General features: G+C 29.1%; 6 protein-coding genes across 6 annotated transcripts in view; 3 read left to right on the forward strand and 3 right to left on the reverse strand.

The window, feature by feature from the left end:
* Positions 1 to 438: 438 nt before the first annotated feature.
* LOC111679472 lies at positions 439 to 1,520 on the reverse strand. Its single transcript, XM_023441047.2, has one exon. The coding sequence runs from the start codon at positions 1,380 to 1,382 to the stop codon at positions 507 to 509; it is 876 nt and encodes a 291-aa protein (XP_023296815.2). The 5' UTR covers positions 1,383 to 1,520; the 3' UTR covers positions 439 to 506.
* Positions 1,521 to 1,633: 113 nt separating this feature from the next.
* On the forward strand, positions 1,634 to 3,103 carry LOC111679467 (S-methyl-5'-thioadenosine phosphorylase). The gene is given in 3 exon segments (XM_023441040.2): positions 1,634 to 1,849; positions 1,914 to 2,693; positions 2,762 to 3,103. Coding segments are annotated over 3 exon segments (1,095 nt in total). The 5' UTR covers positions 1,634 to 1,798; the 3' UTR covers positions 3,026 to 3,103.
* LOC111679465 (actin-like protein 6B) lies at positions 3,094 to 4,828 on the reverse strand. Its single transcript, XM_023441039.2, has 3 exons — positions 4,440 to 4,828; positions 3,528 to 4,370; positions 3,094 to 3,461 (listed from the first exon to the last, which is right to left on the reverse strand). The coding sequence occupies exons 1-3, from the start codon at positions 4,639 to 4,641 to the stop codon at positions 3,226 to 3,228; spliced, it is 1,281 nt and encodes a 426-aa protein (XP_023296807.1). The 5' UTR covers positions 4,642 to 4,828; the 3' UTR covers positions 3,094 to 3,225.
* A 140-nt stretch (positions 4,829 to 4,968) lies between these two features.
* LOC111679481 lies at positions 4,969 to 6,583 on the reverse strand. The gene is made up of 3 exons (XM_046954335.1): positions 5,490 to 6,583; positions 5,177 to 5,338; positions 4,969 to 5,097 (listed from the first exon to the last, which is right to left on the reverse strand). Exons 1-3 carry the CDS (start codon positions 6,456 to 6,458, stop codon positions 4,984 to 4,986), a joined length of 1,245 nt encoding a protein of 414 aa, XP_046810291.1. The 5' UTR covers positions 6,459 to 6,583; the 3' UTR covers positions 4,969 to 4,983.
* A 569-nt stretch (positions 6,584 to 7,152) lies between these two features.
* On the forward strand, positions 7,153 to 8,181 carry LOC111679479. The gene is made up of 3 exons (XM_023441055.2): positions 7,153 to 7,337; positions 7,407 to 7,557; positions 7,620 to 8,181. Exons 1-3 carry the CDS (start codon positions 7,202 to 7,204, stop codon positions 8,047 to 8,049), a joined length of 717 nt encoding a protein of 238 aa, XP_023296823.2. The 5' UTR covers positions 7,153 to 7,201; the 3' UTR covers positions 8,050 to 8,181.
* An 85-nt stretch (positions 8,182 to 8,266) lies between these two features.
* Positions 8,267 to 16,421, forward strand: part of LOC111687248 — a 13,166-nt gene continuing 5,011 nt past the window's right edge. Inside the window, exons 1-4 of the mRNA XM_046955203.1 lie at positions 8,267 to 8,472; positions 8,542 to 8,692; positions 8,755 to 8,992; positions 15,684 to 15,881. Of these exons, the coding sequence (XP_046811159.1) occupies positions 8,337 to 8,472; positions 8,542 to 8,692; positions 8,755 to 8,992; positions 15,684 to 15,695 (537 nt within the window). The 5' untranslated portion in view covers positions 8,267 to 8,336 and the 3' untranslated portion in view covers positions 15,696 to 15,881. The remainder of the gene's footprint in view (positions 8,473 to 8,541; positions 8,693 to 8,754; positions 8,993 to 15,683; positions 15,882 to 16,421) is intronic.

The following is a 16,421-nucleotide window of genomic DNA, read 5'->3' on the forward strand; positions in this document are numbered from 1 at the left end:
GAGTACTAAATTGATAAGACATCGATCTCTTTACTTTACACTTCTTCTTTATCGATCAGTGTTTATATTAAACGTTTTCTTTAGAAAATGTCTAAATCGTTCATATTGATTAGTTTTTTCACTATAAAACTTCTTTGTCGTTTAATTTTTCCCCGGACTCATCTTCTTCGACCAGTTTTCTATACAAAACGTCTTTAACGATCAGTTATCTTTACAAAACGTCTTTATCGATCAGTAGTTTTCTTTAGAAAACATCTTCAAAAGTGATTATTTTTCATTGCTAGACTATCGATAAAATGTTTAGACTAACAAGGGGACAACGACTATGTTAACGATTTACCTAATATCACGCTAGAGTTCACATTCTGGTCAAATAATTCGCCACATTCCGATGCCTAGAAACGGCCTCAACTTTTTCAACAAAATAATACAAAATCCTTTATTTATAAATCTCTTTATTCTATTTATAAACTTAAGTCTAATATGATACCAATATTATCAAAAATCTAAATTCCGAAAATTTCCAATGATTCCATATTCGATATTTCCTTTTTGACATTCTTACTTTTATGCTTTTCAAGTTTTATCATCTTTGCCAGAGGTAAATAATCCTCAACATTTATACGTTCAAGTCTAACATGACAGGGTTTAATAAATTTATGGACATCTTTTAGTGGTACCCAACCACGAGATTTCCTTGACTTGGCATAATCTCTTATACTGTGTTGATTGACATTATTTGGATAGAATATTTTTTCCTGATGATTAACGGAGGTAAGTAGTACCTGTTTAAAACCAATATCATTTAGAAAATCATCAGCTTCTTCATATACTTCGCTCCAAGATGCTGCATCTAATTTTGTTGCTTGTTTACCCTCCAATTCAGCGCTGAGTATTAAATCTAAAATATCTCTTTCTAAAGCTAATCTTTTGTCCATGTTTAGTTTGGATATGCCACAAATATTTTGTAGTAGCAAATTTTGTGGCATACTACTGGGCCTGGGTGTGGTACTACAACTTTGATCATCTAATTCAGTACTGATTTTTACCACTGAGTTTCTAAGTGATTTTGGTATGGCTTCCAGATCATAGGCTTTGCTAAGACATTGTATAAGTGGTTTCAAAACTTCCCATCTCTGCATGAGATCTCCGGTGGAAAATGCCGCATTCGGATCATTGGCATAGGAACGATTAAAGGCCGCATTAATATTTTTCCAAGCCCATAACGAATAGTCATTATCGTTGTAGGCCCTAACTCGTGGATTATAGAGAAAAGGATACTTTTGTATCAAGTCCAAGAGTTTGCCATCGTTGAGCACGGTCTTGCCCTGAGCATTAACATTAGATATGTTAAGGACTTGTATGCTGCGATCACCCACCATTTATGTATTATTACAGAAAGGATTTTCTAATTTTTTGTAAATTATTTTGCTTTGTTTACACTTTTTTTATCACACACTCACTAGAGAATGATAACACACTAGATTTATCAAGCTAAACTGCTTTTGACAGCTTTTGTTGTTTTTTTATTGAACTGCAAATCATCAGCTGATAAAATACTACCACCTTTTATGAATTTGTCATGTGCATTAGGTTACCGTATTGCTCATTGATTATTTAGATTAAGTATGGCAACATTTTGTGGAGGTTATCACTAAATCACGAACTACAATTATTTCATTGGCCCCAGATGATACCGATTCAGCCCTTTCATTAAATTTTGTAATTCATTGAAATTACAGTTCTTGTATTTCCGGCAAGAGATAAGTGTGTTTGTGAAGACAATAGACTAAAGAAAATGTTACACATTGAATGTAAAGATTCCAATTTGGAACCAGTACCCATTAAGGTAGTAAATCTTTACTGTACTTATTATGAGTGAATTGACTAATGGTATATTTTTGCTATAACAGATTGGTATTATTGGTGGCTCTGGTCTAGATGATCCTGATATTTTGGAACAACGCAAAGAAACTGTGGTTACTACACCTTATGGCAGTCCTTCCGATGCTTTAATTGAAGGCGAAATCAATGGTGTAAAGTGTGTGTTATTGGCTCGTCATGGCCGTAAACATAATATCATGCCTACCAATGTTAACTATAGAGCCAATATTTGGGCTTTGCGTCAAGTGGGCTGCACACATTTGATTGTTTCTACCGCCTGTGGTTCATTGCGTGAAGAAATTAAGCCCGGCAATTTGGTAGTGCCTAGCGATTTTATAGATCGTACTACTAAGAGGGCACAAACATTTTACGATGGTGCCGACACCAGTCCACAAGGTGTCTGTCATTTGCCCATGTATCCGGCCTTCAGTGAAAGATGTAGACAAATTCTAGTGGCCAGTGCCAAAGAGTTAGGTATTGATGTACACGATAAGGCTTGCATTGTCACCATTGAGGGACCACGTTTTTCATCACGTTCCGAAAGCAACATGTTTAGACAATGGGGTGGTGATTTAATCAATATGACCACCTGTCCCGAAGTGGTTTTAGCCAAAGAAGCTGGTTTGCTTTATGGTTCAGTGGCAATTGCTACCGATTATGACTGTTGGCGTATGGGTTGTGAAGGTGTCAATGTTCAAGATGTTTTAAAGACATTTGCCGAAAATGTTGCCAAAGTTAAACAGATCTTAGTGAAAGCTGTGACCAATATAGCCAAAGAAGATTGGACAGAAGCTGTACTAGATGCTAAGGTATGTTTATATCGAGTCTTTTTAACGCCTATTGTAAAAATATTTTTTCTTTTTATTACTCCTTACAGCAATGTGTTTGCAATAATACCATGTCCGCTAAAATGTGACGTTTTTTAAAACTTTGCCAGGAAATAACCGAAGAATCTTTGCAGCACAAGAAGCCCGTAAAACGCAGTAATAGATGGGCTTTCAGTTCACCAAATAGTGAATTGAAACCTAAAATTCAGTCCATTTCCATATTGTATGAATTAGCAGTTAATAAAACAACAACAAAAGCAAAAACACAAAATAAACCGAAATCCAAAATACAAATTAAGCGTTTAAACGTTTAATTTGCTAGTATTTAAAAATGCATTTAATTTCTCAATTCCTTATAAACCAAATAAAAACTAAATGTTCATTCATCTCAATTACCTGTTTGTTTATTTTTTTGTGGTTGTTTTAATGGTCTGTAGTCTTCTTCAACTTAAAGTTATTTGTATTTTAATATATTGTTTGCATAAAAGATTTTTTTGTTAATTTTATGAATAATTTAGGGACATTTACGTTCTACTTGACTCTTGCCAGATTCTTCATACTCTTGTGAAGATATCCACATTTGTTGGAATGTGCCAATTGATGCTAGTATTGAACCACCTATCCAAGCACCAAATCGTCTTTCTACACTGCCATTGGCCGAAATCATTTTCAGTCGTGTATTGGAGGGAGCACGTAATTGTAGATCACGATTTAAACGTTCAGGAAAACCTTGAAGCAATGTATTGCCACCTATAAATACAAATAAAGTATGTAATTAAAAGACGCATATGATGAGATAAACATTATTTATTTTACCTGTCACCACCACCGAACCATATAATGATAGACGCACATCAGCATCACACATGCCCACACTAGTCGATGCCAACTGGCCAGCACCCAGGGGAGCATGGTCGAATAAACTTTCCGCCAACTTAAAACGTTCTGAACCAAACTCCTGATGATAACCATTTGGAAATTCATAATGTACCATGGGTATCTGAGAGGCGACTCTCTCGTCAAAAGGATTTTCCAAAACTTGCAATATATTCATTTGGAAATCTTGTAACAAAGATTTCATCATATAATTTTGCCAAGATTGTGTGAGATTTTCGGGCAGTTTACGTGTGGTGAAACGTGGAGTGTCGCGTTCTTTGACCACATCTTTGGAAGCAATATTATAGGCTGGAGTCAAGTCAATGCCAGCCTTTTCTAAATGTTGACGACACTGCATAGACAAATAATCACCGCCGAGAGGTGATTTCACCACAGCCTGTGACAAAACATAACCTTCATGCACTGGTACTGCTGAGGTATGGGTTGCACCACTGTCCACCACTAAGGCGGTGGCTCGACCACTAGCAAAAGCCGCCAATACGGCATTTTTAACCAGAAAGAAAGCGGGCACATTATATTTTTCAAACATTAACTCTGTCAATTTCTCACGATTGTTGCGCACATTCCAAGAGGCTTCCGAAAATAAGACCGGATGATATTCCGGTTCTGACTGTATGACTTTGGCATAGGCATAGTCAATCACCTTTTCGAATAGATCCCAATTGTCAATCATGCCATCTTTCATATATGTTTGGATTTCCATATTGGAACGTGGTACATTTATGTAGGTGGTGTCCACATAGTATTTGTGGGTATCAGCATCTAATGAGAATTCAGATTTTTTTTGCAAAATTAACTATTCATCTTTTTAAAACAAGAAAAAGAACTTACTATTTTGTGTTATATTATTATCTGTTTTGGTTTCCAAGTCCATATTAGTATCAGCAGACTGTGGTCCCACTCCCACAACAGAGGGTATTTCAGCTTTTGGCGTATCCTCTTGAGCATAGCCTACTCTAAGCGAATGATGACCTGGATCGAACACAAGTGCACCAATTTCATCACCCCCATATAACATATTACCAGCACTCATGATTTAATAACTATTTTTCACAAAATTTTGCATAAATTTATAAATTAATAAAAAAAATGAAATATTTTCTTGCAAACGCCGCTTGATTTTACAGGGTGTTTCAAAACGTCTTTATTATTGTCTAAACACAGAGTGGTATTCTGTTGGGTATGTTCAGTGCGAGTATAAATTAAAATGTAACAGGGTTGTAGTCGGAAGTTAGTATAAATTAAAACCGTTAATAAATATATCAAGAAATGCATCTACATTCAAATCATATTCGAACTAAAAATAAATTTTTTACATGAAACGCCTATACAAAGATGATTACAAATAAAACAAATTTTCTTATTTAGCTTAAAATTATATTTCATCAGAATCATTATTATCAAAACGTTCATTAAGTGCTTTAATTTCATCATTTAAATATTGATGGGATACTATTAAAGCAATTATTGTACTCATTAAACCTTGAAGCTGAAAGTAGATAAAATGATAAAATTTTTGTTTATTTCGTAAGTTAATTATAAAATACATATTTACGTTTAGAACTTACTATTAAAAAATTCCATATATTAAATTCCACTAAACCAAATAGCTTCAATTTAAAGTTTTTCGACAATTTATGTTTAATGTATTTTAAAATTGTTCTGATTTCACCGGCAAATGGTTTATTTCCATATAAACGCCCTACGATTGTATTGTAGAGATTTTGTTTCTGTAAAATTATTAAATTTTAATTAAAAACTAATAAGAAACATAATAAAAATGACATTCTTGAAAAATGTTAAAATTAATTTAGAATTAATCTATGGAAATCTATCTGTTAGTGATTCTCTTAATCTGTCTTATGTTTTATATTTACTTACCGCTCTATCAAAACTCCAGCTCGTTATTAACAAAATCGCATAATCCATTAGAATACAAACGAATATGGCGGTGTTGGCAGCATAAAAAATACGACGATTACGATCAATAAACAAAACCTTCCAGAAGTTTTCAAAATAAACATGACCATAAGCGCCAGCCAAGAAGCAATTAAAATTTAAACCCAACAAAACACCCAGTTGACGCTGTAAAGTGCCATCAAACACTTTTAGAAAATCTGCTATACAATCCAAGCGCTGCGAAAATTTCGCGTAAAATCCCTGTATGTTAGCATTTTCAGAATTTTGATTAAAAACTGGATTAACAATTTCCACTACCACAACTGCTGATTTGCTTTCCGCAACATTATCAATATCTTGTTCTTTTAACATTTTACTTAAATCATATATTTCCCCTTTAATACACCATAAACCTAAGGCATAGAGGCGCAAAGAACTGGCCAAAGTAAAATGTGGTATAAATAAAGCCATACCTATCATTATATGATCCAAAGGTGGTAGTTCAAATTTGAGCTCTATTGCTATATATAAAGCAAATATTAAGCCCACTATTAACGTAGAGAAAAACATTAGATAGACAATAGCTTCGGAAAGATCAAAGGAATTTTGACGTTTTAAAGTTACCCTGCAAATCTGTATCAAACCATTGCAAATTTTATTTAAACTCTTCCATTCCAGCAGGCAAAATATGAAGACTTTAAGTCCTAGTAACACTTGCAAACGTACTAAATCCTTTAAAAATACTGACATATCCAATAACATTTTAAGCATTCCCGAATTTTCGAAATGATGACAGAAACAGATCAGATATATAAGGATCAGTATTAGGAAATATAAAATTCCACATATTGTTATGCGATAATGTAATGATTTTCGATCGTACCAACGTATTTGGTAACCGGTTAGAAATAAATAACCACTAGTTACGCGTATTATGCGCTCCAGATTCATGGCGAAAGTTTAAAATTAAACTGAATTAAATATAGTTTGGTACCTGCATAGTACATGTAATTAATATTTATTCTATTGATTGGTATCTGCTCATTGTGTGTGAAGTTCATGATTTTATTGATGTTTAAGTGCTATACAATAATTAAAGAATGTAGAGATATATTTTAAGTTTAAAAAACATCAGTCTGTCTATCTATCTATCTATTTATCTATCTATCTATCTATCTATCTATTATATATATATATATATATATATATATATATATTATATATATATATATATATATATATATATATATATATAATATATATATATATATATATATATATATATATATATATATATATAATATATATATATATATATATATATTATATATATATATATATATATATATATATATATATATATATATATATATATATATATATATATATATTATATATATATATATATATATATATATATATTTATCTATCTATCTATCTATCTATCAATCTATCTATCTATCTATCTATCTATCTATCTATCTATCTATCTATCTATCTATATACTCCATCTACTTGCAAATGTTTTGCGATCATAATGTCTTTAGCTGCCTTTTCCCTGTGTGAACATTCCATAATGAATGTGTTCAGAAACAGAAGAAGAAAAATTTAGAAATCATTCAAAGAAAAATAGTAAACATAAACAAAAATTAAAAATACTAAAATAATAATAAAAATTAAAAACAAATATAGAAATGGATACAAATTTAAATATAATAAATGAAGTTAAAAAACATGATTGTCTCTACAATAAACAATCAGAATCATATAAAGATTTTGTTTACAAGAATTCTTTGTGGAGTAAAACTGGCATTGATCTAGGAATACCGGGTACGTATTGCCAGGATATACTTTGTTTTGAAGAAAATGATCTTCTATTTTTTGTTGATATAATTGCAGGTGAAAAAGTCAAGAAAAAATTTCGGAATTTACGTGATGCCTACATAAAGTATAAAAGATTTGTGGAGAAACCAGAAATTAATATCTTTCGAAAACCTTATAAATATGCTCAATATTTTACTTTTTTAGACGAACTAAACCCAGCAGAATTGTAAGTTATAAATTGCTCAAAAAGTATACGAATTTCTTTATTTAGTTTTCTTTATATTTCAGCACTTCGCATAACATATCTGAAAGTTCTCTAGATATAACTGCTGAATACTGCAGCGATTTAGAAGATTCATATTTTGAAGATTCATCACAGGATCCTTTTGAATTGACAGATAGCACTGCTAATATTAAGGCTACACAGCAAGCTGAGACCAATTCAACTAAAGATTATCAAATAAGTGAAAGGAGCAATAAACGTAAACGTTTTACCACCGAATACAGTACTCAGGATAGTGAAATAGTGAGTACAACCAAAAGAAAAACTAAACAAATGGCGAAAAACTGTACAATGCAATTATTTCAATGTTTGGCCAATAAATTAAGTGAATCAAATTTAACAGAGGAACAAAAAAATATTATTGAAAGTTCTGTTTGTAGACTTGTTTATTCGAAAATAATGGAATATACTAAAGAAAGTGCTAATAGCTTATAATTAAGTAATATAGAATAATTTTCAACGTTTTCAAAGGGTTGCAGAAGTAAAGATTTCCTCAATCTCAATGTATATAAGTTTATCTTGTATAATAAAATTAGAAAATAAATATTATTTAAATGTATCAACATTGCATTTAGCTGCCTTTTCCCTGTGTGAACATTCCATAATGAATGTGTTCAGAAACAGAAGAAGAAAAATTTAGAAATCATTCAAAGAAAAATAGTAAACATAAACAAAAATTAAAAATACTAAAATAATAATAAAAATTAAAAACAAATATAGAAATGGATACAAATTTAAATATAATAAATGAAGTTAAAAAACATGATTGTCTCTACAATAAACAATCAGAATCATATAAAGATTTTGTTTACAAGAATTCTTTGTGGAGTAAAACTGGCATTGATCTAGGAATACCGGGTACGTATTGCCAGGATATACTTTGTTTTGAAGAAAATGATCTTCTATTTTTTGTTGATATAATTGCAGGTGAAAAAGTCAAGAAAAAATTTCGGAATTTACGTGATGCCTACATAAAGTATAAAAGATTTGTGGAGAAACCAGAAATTAATATCTTTCGAAAACCTTATAAATATGCTCAATATTTTACTTTTTTAGACGAACTAAACCCAGCAGAATTGTAAGTTATAAATTGCTCAAAAAGTATACGAATTTCTTTATTTAGTTTTCTTTATATTTCAGCACTTCGCATAACATATCTGAAAGTTCTCTAGATATAACTGCTGAATACTGCAGCGATTTAGAAGATTCATATTTTGAAGATTCATCACAGGATCCTTTTGAATTGACAGATAGCACTGCTAATATTAAGGCTACACAGCAAGCTGAGACCAATTCAACTAAAGATTATCAAATAAGTGAAAGGAGCAATAAACGTAAACGTTTTACCACCGAATACAGTACTCAGGATAGTGAAATAGTGAGTACAACCAAAAGAAAAACTAAACAAATGGCGAAAAACTGTACAATGCAATTATTTCAATGTTTGGCCAATAAATTAAGTGAATCAAATTTAACAGAGGAACAAAAAAATATTATTGAAAGTTCTGTTTGTAGACTTGTTTATTCGAAAATAATGGAATATACTAAAGAAAGTGCTAATAGCTTATAATTAAGTAATATAGAATAATTTTCAACGTTTTCAAAGGGTTGCAGAAGTAAAGATTTCCTCAATCTCAATGTATATAAGTTTATCTTGTATAATAAAATTAGAAAATAAATATTATTTAAATGTATCAACATTGCAGAAGAGTTTTTTTATCTGCTCAGAGCCTAGAAAAAATAAAGTTGCCAATTTCAATTATTTCTTAAATGTTGAATAATTATGTAATGTTTTGTAAATATTAAATGGTTTTGAAGGCTTACAATAAAACTCCATGGGTAAAGTGAAGTTGTGTGGGCTGGACAGTTTAGGGTGTCATCCCCTACTATTTAGGACTATATATATAGATAGATAGATAGATAGTTAGGTAGGTAGATAGACAGACAGATAGGTAGATCGATAGATAGATAGATAGATAGATAGATAGATAGATAGGTAGGTAGGTAGATAGATAGATAGATAGATAGATAGATAGATAGATAGATAGATAGATAGATAGATAGATAGATAGATAGATAGATAGATACATAGATAGATAGATAGATAGATAGATAGATAGATAGATAGATAGATAGATAGATAGATAGATAGATACATAGATAGATAGATACAGTTAGTTAAAATCAGCTTGTTTTACGGCATTTTACTGAACGTAAAACTGTAATTTCTATTTTCCGTCCCTGATGTGTGCCCATAGCATGTTCATATAGGTATATACACATCATGTGTATGTATATTTATTTGTATATTACGAGTACGAGTATCTGCATCAATAGTAGATTGTAGTAGAAAAAAATAAACAACCGAATTCAGTTTGATCAGAGACGTTTATAGAAACGATCGTGTTTTTCACTTAATTTGTTTAATAATTCATTTTTACAATATTGTTAAAAGAAAATAAACATTAAACCACTTGCTATATAATTATAATAAAGTGTTTCCAAACTAAAAAAAATAATATAAATTAATAATTTAAATCATATACTATAAAAAGGTACGAAAAATCAGAATAAACCGGTAATATTATACGAGTTTTATTTTGTTTTTTTTTGGTTTGAGTGTACAATGTAATTAAATGCAATCTAAAGTATTTCGAAATTGCCAAGTGACAAAGTTCAAAAAACCCTAATCAATATGTTATTGTAAATGCGTAGTAATTGTGCATTTAGAATTATTGGGAAAAAAATTAATATTATTAAATTTATTTTAATTAAATAGTAGATCATATTATTATAGACAACTTTTTTAAAATATATGTATGTTTTTTTTCTAAAAATGCCTTGAATGATTATAAAAAAACCAACAATTAATGCAAAACGAAAAAAACAACACAAGAGTCATACAATTATGTACATACATATGTATATGTACATATATGAAAACATGTTTTATATTATTTACTTTTAATAAAGTGTTTTACCGAATTCTAGGCAAAAGAAATACGATATACATTTATACATACACATGTGTAGAAAACAGTACAACCGAATAATCGTCTCATACTACACTGTTTTCAACTATAATTCAGAGAAGTTCAATAAAAAACATAAAAAAATATTAATTCCTATAATAAATCATCAACAACTTTATTAAGCATTTACGAATACGATGATAGATTTGTAAATGAATGTTAAAATATTCAATCAATCCCCTATAGAGATTAATGTTAATGTTATGTTTTTTTGTGTGTCTAAAAATGAAATGTTATTCCCAAAAATATTTTCATGTAAATATATACATGACATATGGCCCAATACACCAATCAGCTCAACTTGGTATGGGGTTAATATTTAAGAAAAAACAAATGCATTTTATTTTGTTAAATAAGAAACAAATGAATTGTTTATCACAAAATCACATTTTCGTACTTGTTTACCTTATGTTTTTAAAAAAGTGTAAATACAGTGAATCAATTAAATAATTTGCCTATGTAAAATTTTATAAATTTTAAGAAAAAAACTTTATCTGAACAGTTATTTATAGCAAAATAAAGCAATTTGGTTGTTGTATTTTTTGAAAGAATATTTTATTTATTAATTTTCTACCATTAAAAGTAAAATCGTCATATTAATTAACGAGATTTTTGATAAAATATGAACGTATTGTTAATTTTCTAGGTCAATAAAGTATTTTGCTTTTTTAGGTTTCTTGTTCATTTTTTTAATATTGCTGCAATATTTTATAAATTTTAATATTTTTATTACTTCTATATATTAGAATAACATTTTGTAGATATTTTAGTAGTAGAACGACATTTCTTAATCGATTTATTATTCAATATACCTATAAGAATTTATCAATAATTGATTTAACATTAAATCTATCGTTTCTTTGATTAAATTTCGAAAATAATAAGTAATTTGAATTGGATACATATATTAGATAATCAATGGATTTGGACCTAGAAATAATCTGGTTTTTTGGTCATTTTGTATTGATAAATACCATTTATTTGGGGAGTTCTGTGTAAATTTTATTTAAAATTGTAGAATATTGATTCTTATTCAATAAATCTAATACTAAGTACCATCCTAGTCTCTCTAAGTATGTGGACATCACCATATACCACTATAGAACTATTACATGCTAAAATCCCGATTTTCAACCTCATATTTTAAATGTTTTATTTTATGAATAAGATATAGTAGACATATTAGGATCTGGATAGTTATTCTTGATTTGGGTTCTAAATATTTATAAGTGTATGTATTAGCTGCTGACCTTTGGGGTATGATAACCAAAGGGGTGTGATAACCAAAGGGGTATGATAACCAAAGGCTTTAAAATATCTAAATTAGGTATTTTTCCTGTAATACACGACACTTTACTTTACATTGGTTCCATGCATTCTAAGGACTGTTTAGAGGTCTAAATGTAAACATAGTGTTCCTCCTAGTTCGTATATGGATTTTGGAGAAGCTAAATCAAGAGTTTGGCTGTTCAAGATTTTGAAGCATTGTTTTATATTTTTTTAGAAATCAAAACTAATTTTTTATATCGAAATTGTCTCATTATTATCCTTTAAACATTTTTAAGGCAAATAACATCACATTTTCACACAAAGAGGATATGATTTTTGCAAATTACAATTGAAAAATACTTAACTCTCGTCCTTTTAACAATAAAGGAATAAATTCCAAAAAGTAATTAAAAAATAATTTGAAAAACCCAACGAATTTAATCGGAATTCTCAATATGCAAAATACTTTATTGAAGTGCAAATTATGATGGAAAATAATAAAATGCAACAACAAATGCACCAAAATTTGTATTTTAATATTTTTTTCTTGGTTTTACCATTTTACACAATTTCTATTTTAAATTTACTTTTTACCTGTGTTTTTCGAATTTAATGTATGAATAAAAAACAAAATTCTTTTAAAAAAAGGTAGGCAAAAAACTTAGTTGATTCACTGTATATATTTGACAGATTGAACATACTTTTTTAAAACTATTAGTACAATTCAGGGTAAAAATACCTCACTAAAAAGGGAAATATAAACCTCATTCAAATTAAGACCAATTTTTCAAGAAATCACTTAGTCTATTTTGATTTCCAAACTACTTAGCATTGAATTGCATTTCTTGGCTTTAAAATTTTTTAACAAAAATAAATTGTAAAATGAACTTCAAATAGTAATTTTAACGAGGCCACCATACTAACACAAGGCAAATGTTTATATATTAAGTAAATTAATCAAAAATCATTGCCAATTAATTGGCAAAAAAATGTAACGTATAAAATATTATAAAGTTTTTAAGCTCACAAACATGAAAAATGCAATTTTAATTAGCAGCAAAATGTTTAATTGAATCAATGGAAAAAATAAAGTTAATTAACTTTAATAAATCGTTTTAATTTCGTAAAAAGAAAGAAAATTTAAAAATATATACAAAACTTGTTCTTTTTTGAATTCATCTTTATCTTAAATTATATAAATCGAATCGATTTAGTCAAGTCAATAAATTTTAGAATGAAAGGTATCCTATTAATACCCTATACTTCTATAGCGGTAGAAAGGTATTATTATATTTGTGCTAATGTATAATAACTAATAGAAATATTCGTGCTATATTCATACAAAATCGGCACAGAATCGATTCTTGAGTCGAAGAAAAAATGTTTGCTATACTCTAGTCCAAAGTATACATAATAGTCTGCACTTTAGTCTATAGCCTTGACTATAGTCGAATCTGTAGCCTGGATTTTAATTTAGTCTATAGTCAACACTATAGTCTAGTCAATATGCTCGTCTATAGTCTTTATAGTCTGGAACATAGTATCGTCAAAAGTTTGAACTAAAGTCTCGTGTATTGTCTGAATTACGTATAGTCCATAAACGGGAATATAGTCTTGTCATTGATTTCGACTAAAGTCTCGTCTATACTTTAGTATAGTACTATAGTGTAGTCTATTGTCTGCACTATAAATTAGTCTGAAGTAGAGTTTGTAGTACAGTCTATAGTTTAGACTATAATCTGGACTATACTATAGTCTATAATCTGTACTAAATTATATTCTATAGTCGGGACTAAAGTATATTCTCGGGTTTTAGAATATTCGGGACTAGAGAATAGTCTATAGTCTGGACTATAGAATAATCTATAGTCTGGACTAAAGAATAGTCTATAGTCTGGACTATAGAATAGTCTATAGTCTGGACTATAGAATAGTCTATAGTCTGGACTAAAGAATAGTCTATAGTCTGGACTATAGAATAGTCTATAGCCTGGACTATAGAATAGTCTATAGCCTGGACTATAGAATAATCTATAGTCTGGACAATAGAATAATCTATAGTCTGGACTATAGAATAGTCTACAGAGTGGACTATAGAAAAGTCTATAGTATGGGCTATAGAATAGTCTATAGTCTGGGCTATAGAATAGTCAATAGTCTGGGCTATAAAATAGTCAATAGTCTGGGCTATAGAATAGTCTATAGTCTGGACTATAGAATAGTCTATAGTATGGACTATAGAATAGTCTATAGTCTGGACTATAGAATAGTCTATAGTCTGGACTATAGAATAGTCTGTAGTCTGGACTATAGAATAGTCTATAGTCTGAACTATAGAATAGTCTCTAGTCGGGACTACAGAATAGTCTATAGACTATAGAATAGTCTATAGACTATAGAACAGTCTATAGTCTGGGCTATAGAATATTCAAAAGTCGGGTTTGTAGCACAGTCCATAGTCTGCACTATTAACTGGACTATACTGTAGTTTATAATATATAGCCTATTGTCGGGACTATAGTCGAAGCTATAGTCTCGGCTAAGTCTTGTCTATAGTCTAGACTATAGTATAGTCTATCGTCTGGATTATGGTACAGTCAATAGTCTGAAATACAGTATATATCTAAACTATTGTCTGGACTATAGTATTGTCTATAGTCTGGACTAAAGTACTGTCTATAGTCTGGACTATAGTACTGTCTATAGACTAAACTATAGTACAGTCTATAGTCTGGAATATAGTACAGTTTATAGTCTGTCTTATCGTATAGTCTGTAGTCATTATTGAATAAAGCTCCGATCTAATTTTTCCTTTTAAAAATATATTTATATCTTTGTATGGTGTCATATAGTCGAGCTTGACTTACTTCATTCTTGTTATCGAACAAAAGATACTTTTGTATCTACAACTACATTCATAAACTGTTCGATTATCTTAATTTATGTTAATTTTTATAAGTTGTATGATCATTACACACTTTTTAGAGTTCTTTGTTCTGGGAGAATACATTAATAATACATAAACAATGCAATATCAAAAAATATATTTATTTAAAAATAACTTGAATAAAAATAAAAACTTATTAGTTTATTTATAAATTCACAATTGTTTTCAAATCTCTTGGTGATCATACATATAAAAAAAATCTCGTACGAGAATATAGAAATTAAAATGTCACAGGTCTGCAAAAGATAACCACAAGTGTTTTTATATGTCGGAATAGTCTTTAAAACGAGGCGTGTGTTCCTTTATTAAGTGTTTAAATTTGTACATCATATGTTATTAGTTACAGTGCAGAGCAAAATAAAAGCAATAGTGTAATTTGGTTATCGAAATGTCTGACAAATAACAAAGTCATAACCTTAAATAAATATAAAATTATTTATATATTATTATTATACCTTTAGATAAAGTTTGTTTATCTACATTTTTTCAATAAAATCTTTCATGGTGTTCAAATATTTATGACAATCACTGTAAAAGATTTTCTCAGATGTTTATGTATGTTTCAAAATATGTTTTCGTTTATCGTTTAAATGTTATCAGTTAAACGAGTGCCTTCACCTTGACTTTATACCGAAAATATAGTACGAATATTAATAAATATATGTTAAATATATATATTTGATAAGAATTCTACAGATATTTATTAATATTTTATGTATATAAACAAGATTATAACATTATTACGCATTTTTAACAAATTTATTTTTCTAATTTCTTTGTTTACGTTTTTTTTTTTGTTTATGTTTTTCTTTTTCAATTAGCATCATGGATAAAACTCTACGTTTCTTTTCGTCTGGACAAACAAAAGATGTTTCTAGTTTAAATCAAAACAATGAAAACAAAGGTCTGGCAGCGCAAACAAATGGTTTTCGAGAGACTGCGGCCAATAATAGCAGACACATACAAAATGAAAATATCAATATGAAGAGAAAAGATAGTGATAATTTCTTTTATATGCTGTAAGTATAAATAAAAAAGAAATATATACAAAATATACAAATTGCATCTCACATCCTAATGGGAATTATAAATACTAAAAAATTAACATATTCTTTTATTATTTCTTTGAAAATAACACAAATATGTATATAATTGAGAAACATAAAATTTTAACAAAATTTTGTAATTGAAATAATTAAATTGTTTCTAAACTTATAAGCATTTATTAAATTAATTGAATTGCTTGAAAAGCAAACCAAAAATTCATTAAAACATGATGAAACATGTATTGTATATATAAAGATGAGACTATAGATAAAACTATAGTCCAGACTATAGACAAGTCTACACTTCAGAATATAGACAAGAATAAGGTCCAGTTTATAGACAAAACTATAGTAAGTATTCTATAGTCCAGAGTACAGACTAGTCTACAGTCCAGAGTATAGACAAGTCTATAGTCCAGAGTATAGACTAGTCTATAGTCCAGAGTATAGACTAGTCTATAGTCCAGAGTATAGACTAGTCTATAGTCCAGAGTATAGACTAGTCTATAGTCC

This window comes from Lucilia cuprina, chromosome 6 (assembly GCF_022045245.1).
Source record: "Lucilia cuprina isolate Lc7/37 chromosome 6, ASM2204524v1, whole genome shotgun sequence".
Taxonomy (NCBI): domain Eukaryota; kingdom Metazoa; phylum Arthropoda; class Insecta; order Diptera; family Calliphoridae; genus Lucilia; species Lucilia cuprina.

What these genes read in the sequence shown, in the direction of transcription:
- LOC111679465 (XM_023441039.2), bottom strand. Translation starts at nt 4,641, where the DNA reads ATGAGTGCTGGTAATATGTTATATGGGGGTGATGAAATTGGTGCACTT. An exon ending in TAATAATATAACACAAAATA is followed by an intron (nt 4,371 to 4,439) that starts GTAAGTTCTTTT and finishes AATTCTCATTAG; the next exon opens with ATGCTGATACCCACAAATAC. An exon ending in TGGTTCGGTGGTGGTGACAG is followed by an intron (nt 3,462 to 3,527) that starts GTAAAATAAATA and finishes TTGTATTTATAG; the next exon opens with GTGGCAATACATTGCTTCAA.
- LOC111679479 (XM_023441055.2), top strand. Translation starts at nt 7,202, where the DNA reads ATGGATACAAATTTAAATATAATAAATGAAGTTAAAAAACATGATTGT. An exon ending in CATTGATCTAGGAATACCGG is followed by an intron (nt 7,338 to 7,406) that starts GTACGTATTGCC and finishes ATATAATTGCAG; the next exon opens with GTGAAAAAGTCAAGAAAAAA. An exon ending in GAACTAAACCCAGCAGAATT is followed by an intron (nt 7,558 to 7,619) that starts GTAAGTTATAAA and finishes TTTATATTTCAG; the next exon opens with CACTTCGCATAACATATCTG.
- LOC111679472 (XM_023441047.2), bottom strand. Translation starts at nt 1,382, where the DNA reads ATGGTGGGTGATCGCAGCATACAAGTCCTTAACATATCTAATGTTAAT.
- LOC111679481 (XM_046954335.1), bottom strand. Translation starts at nt 6,458, where the DNA reads ATGAATCTGGAGCGCATAATACGCGTAACTAGTGGTTATTTATTTCTA. An exon ending in GCTGGAGTTTTGATAGAGCG is followed by an intron (nt 5,339 to 5,489) that starts GTAAGTAAATAT and finishes ATAATTTTACAG; the next exon opens with AAACAAAATCTCTACAATAC. An exon ending in ATATATGGAATTTTTTAATA is followed by an intron (nt 5,098 to 5,176) that starts GTAAGTTCTAAA and finishes ATCTACTTTCAG; the next exon opens with CTTCAAGGTTTAATGAGTAC.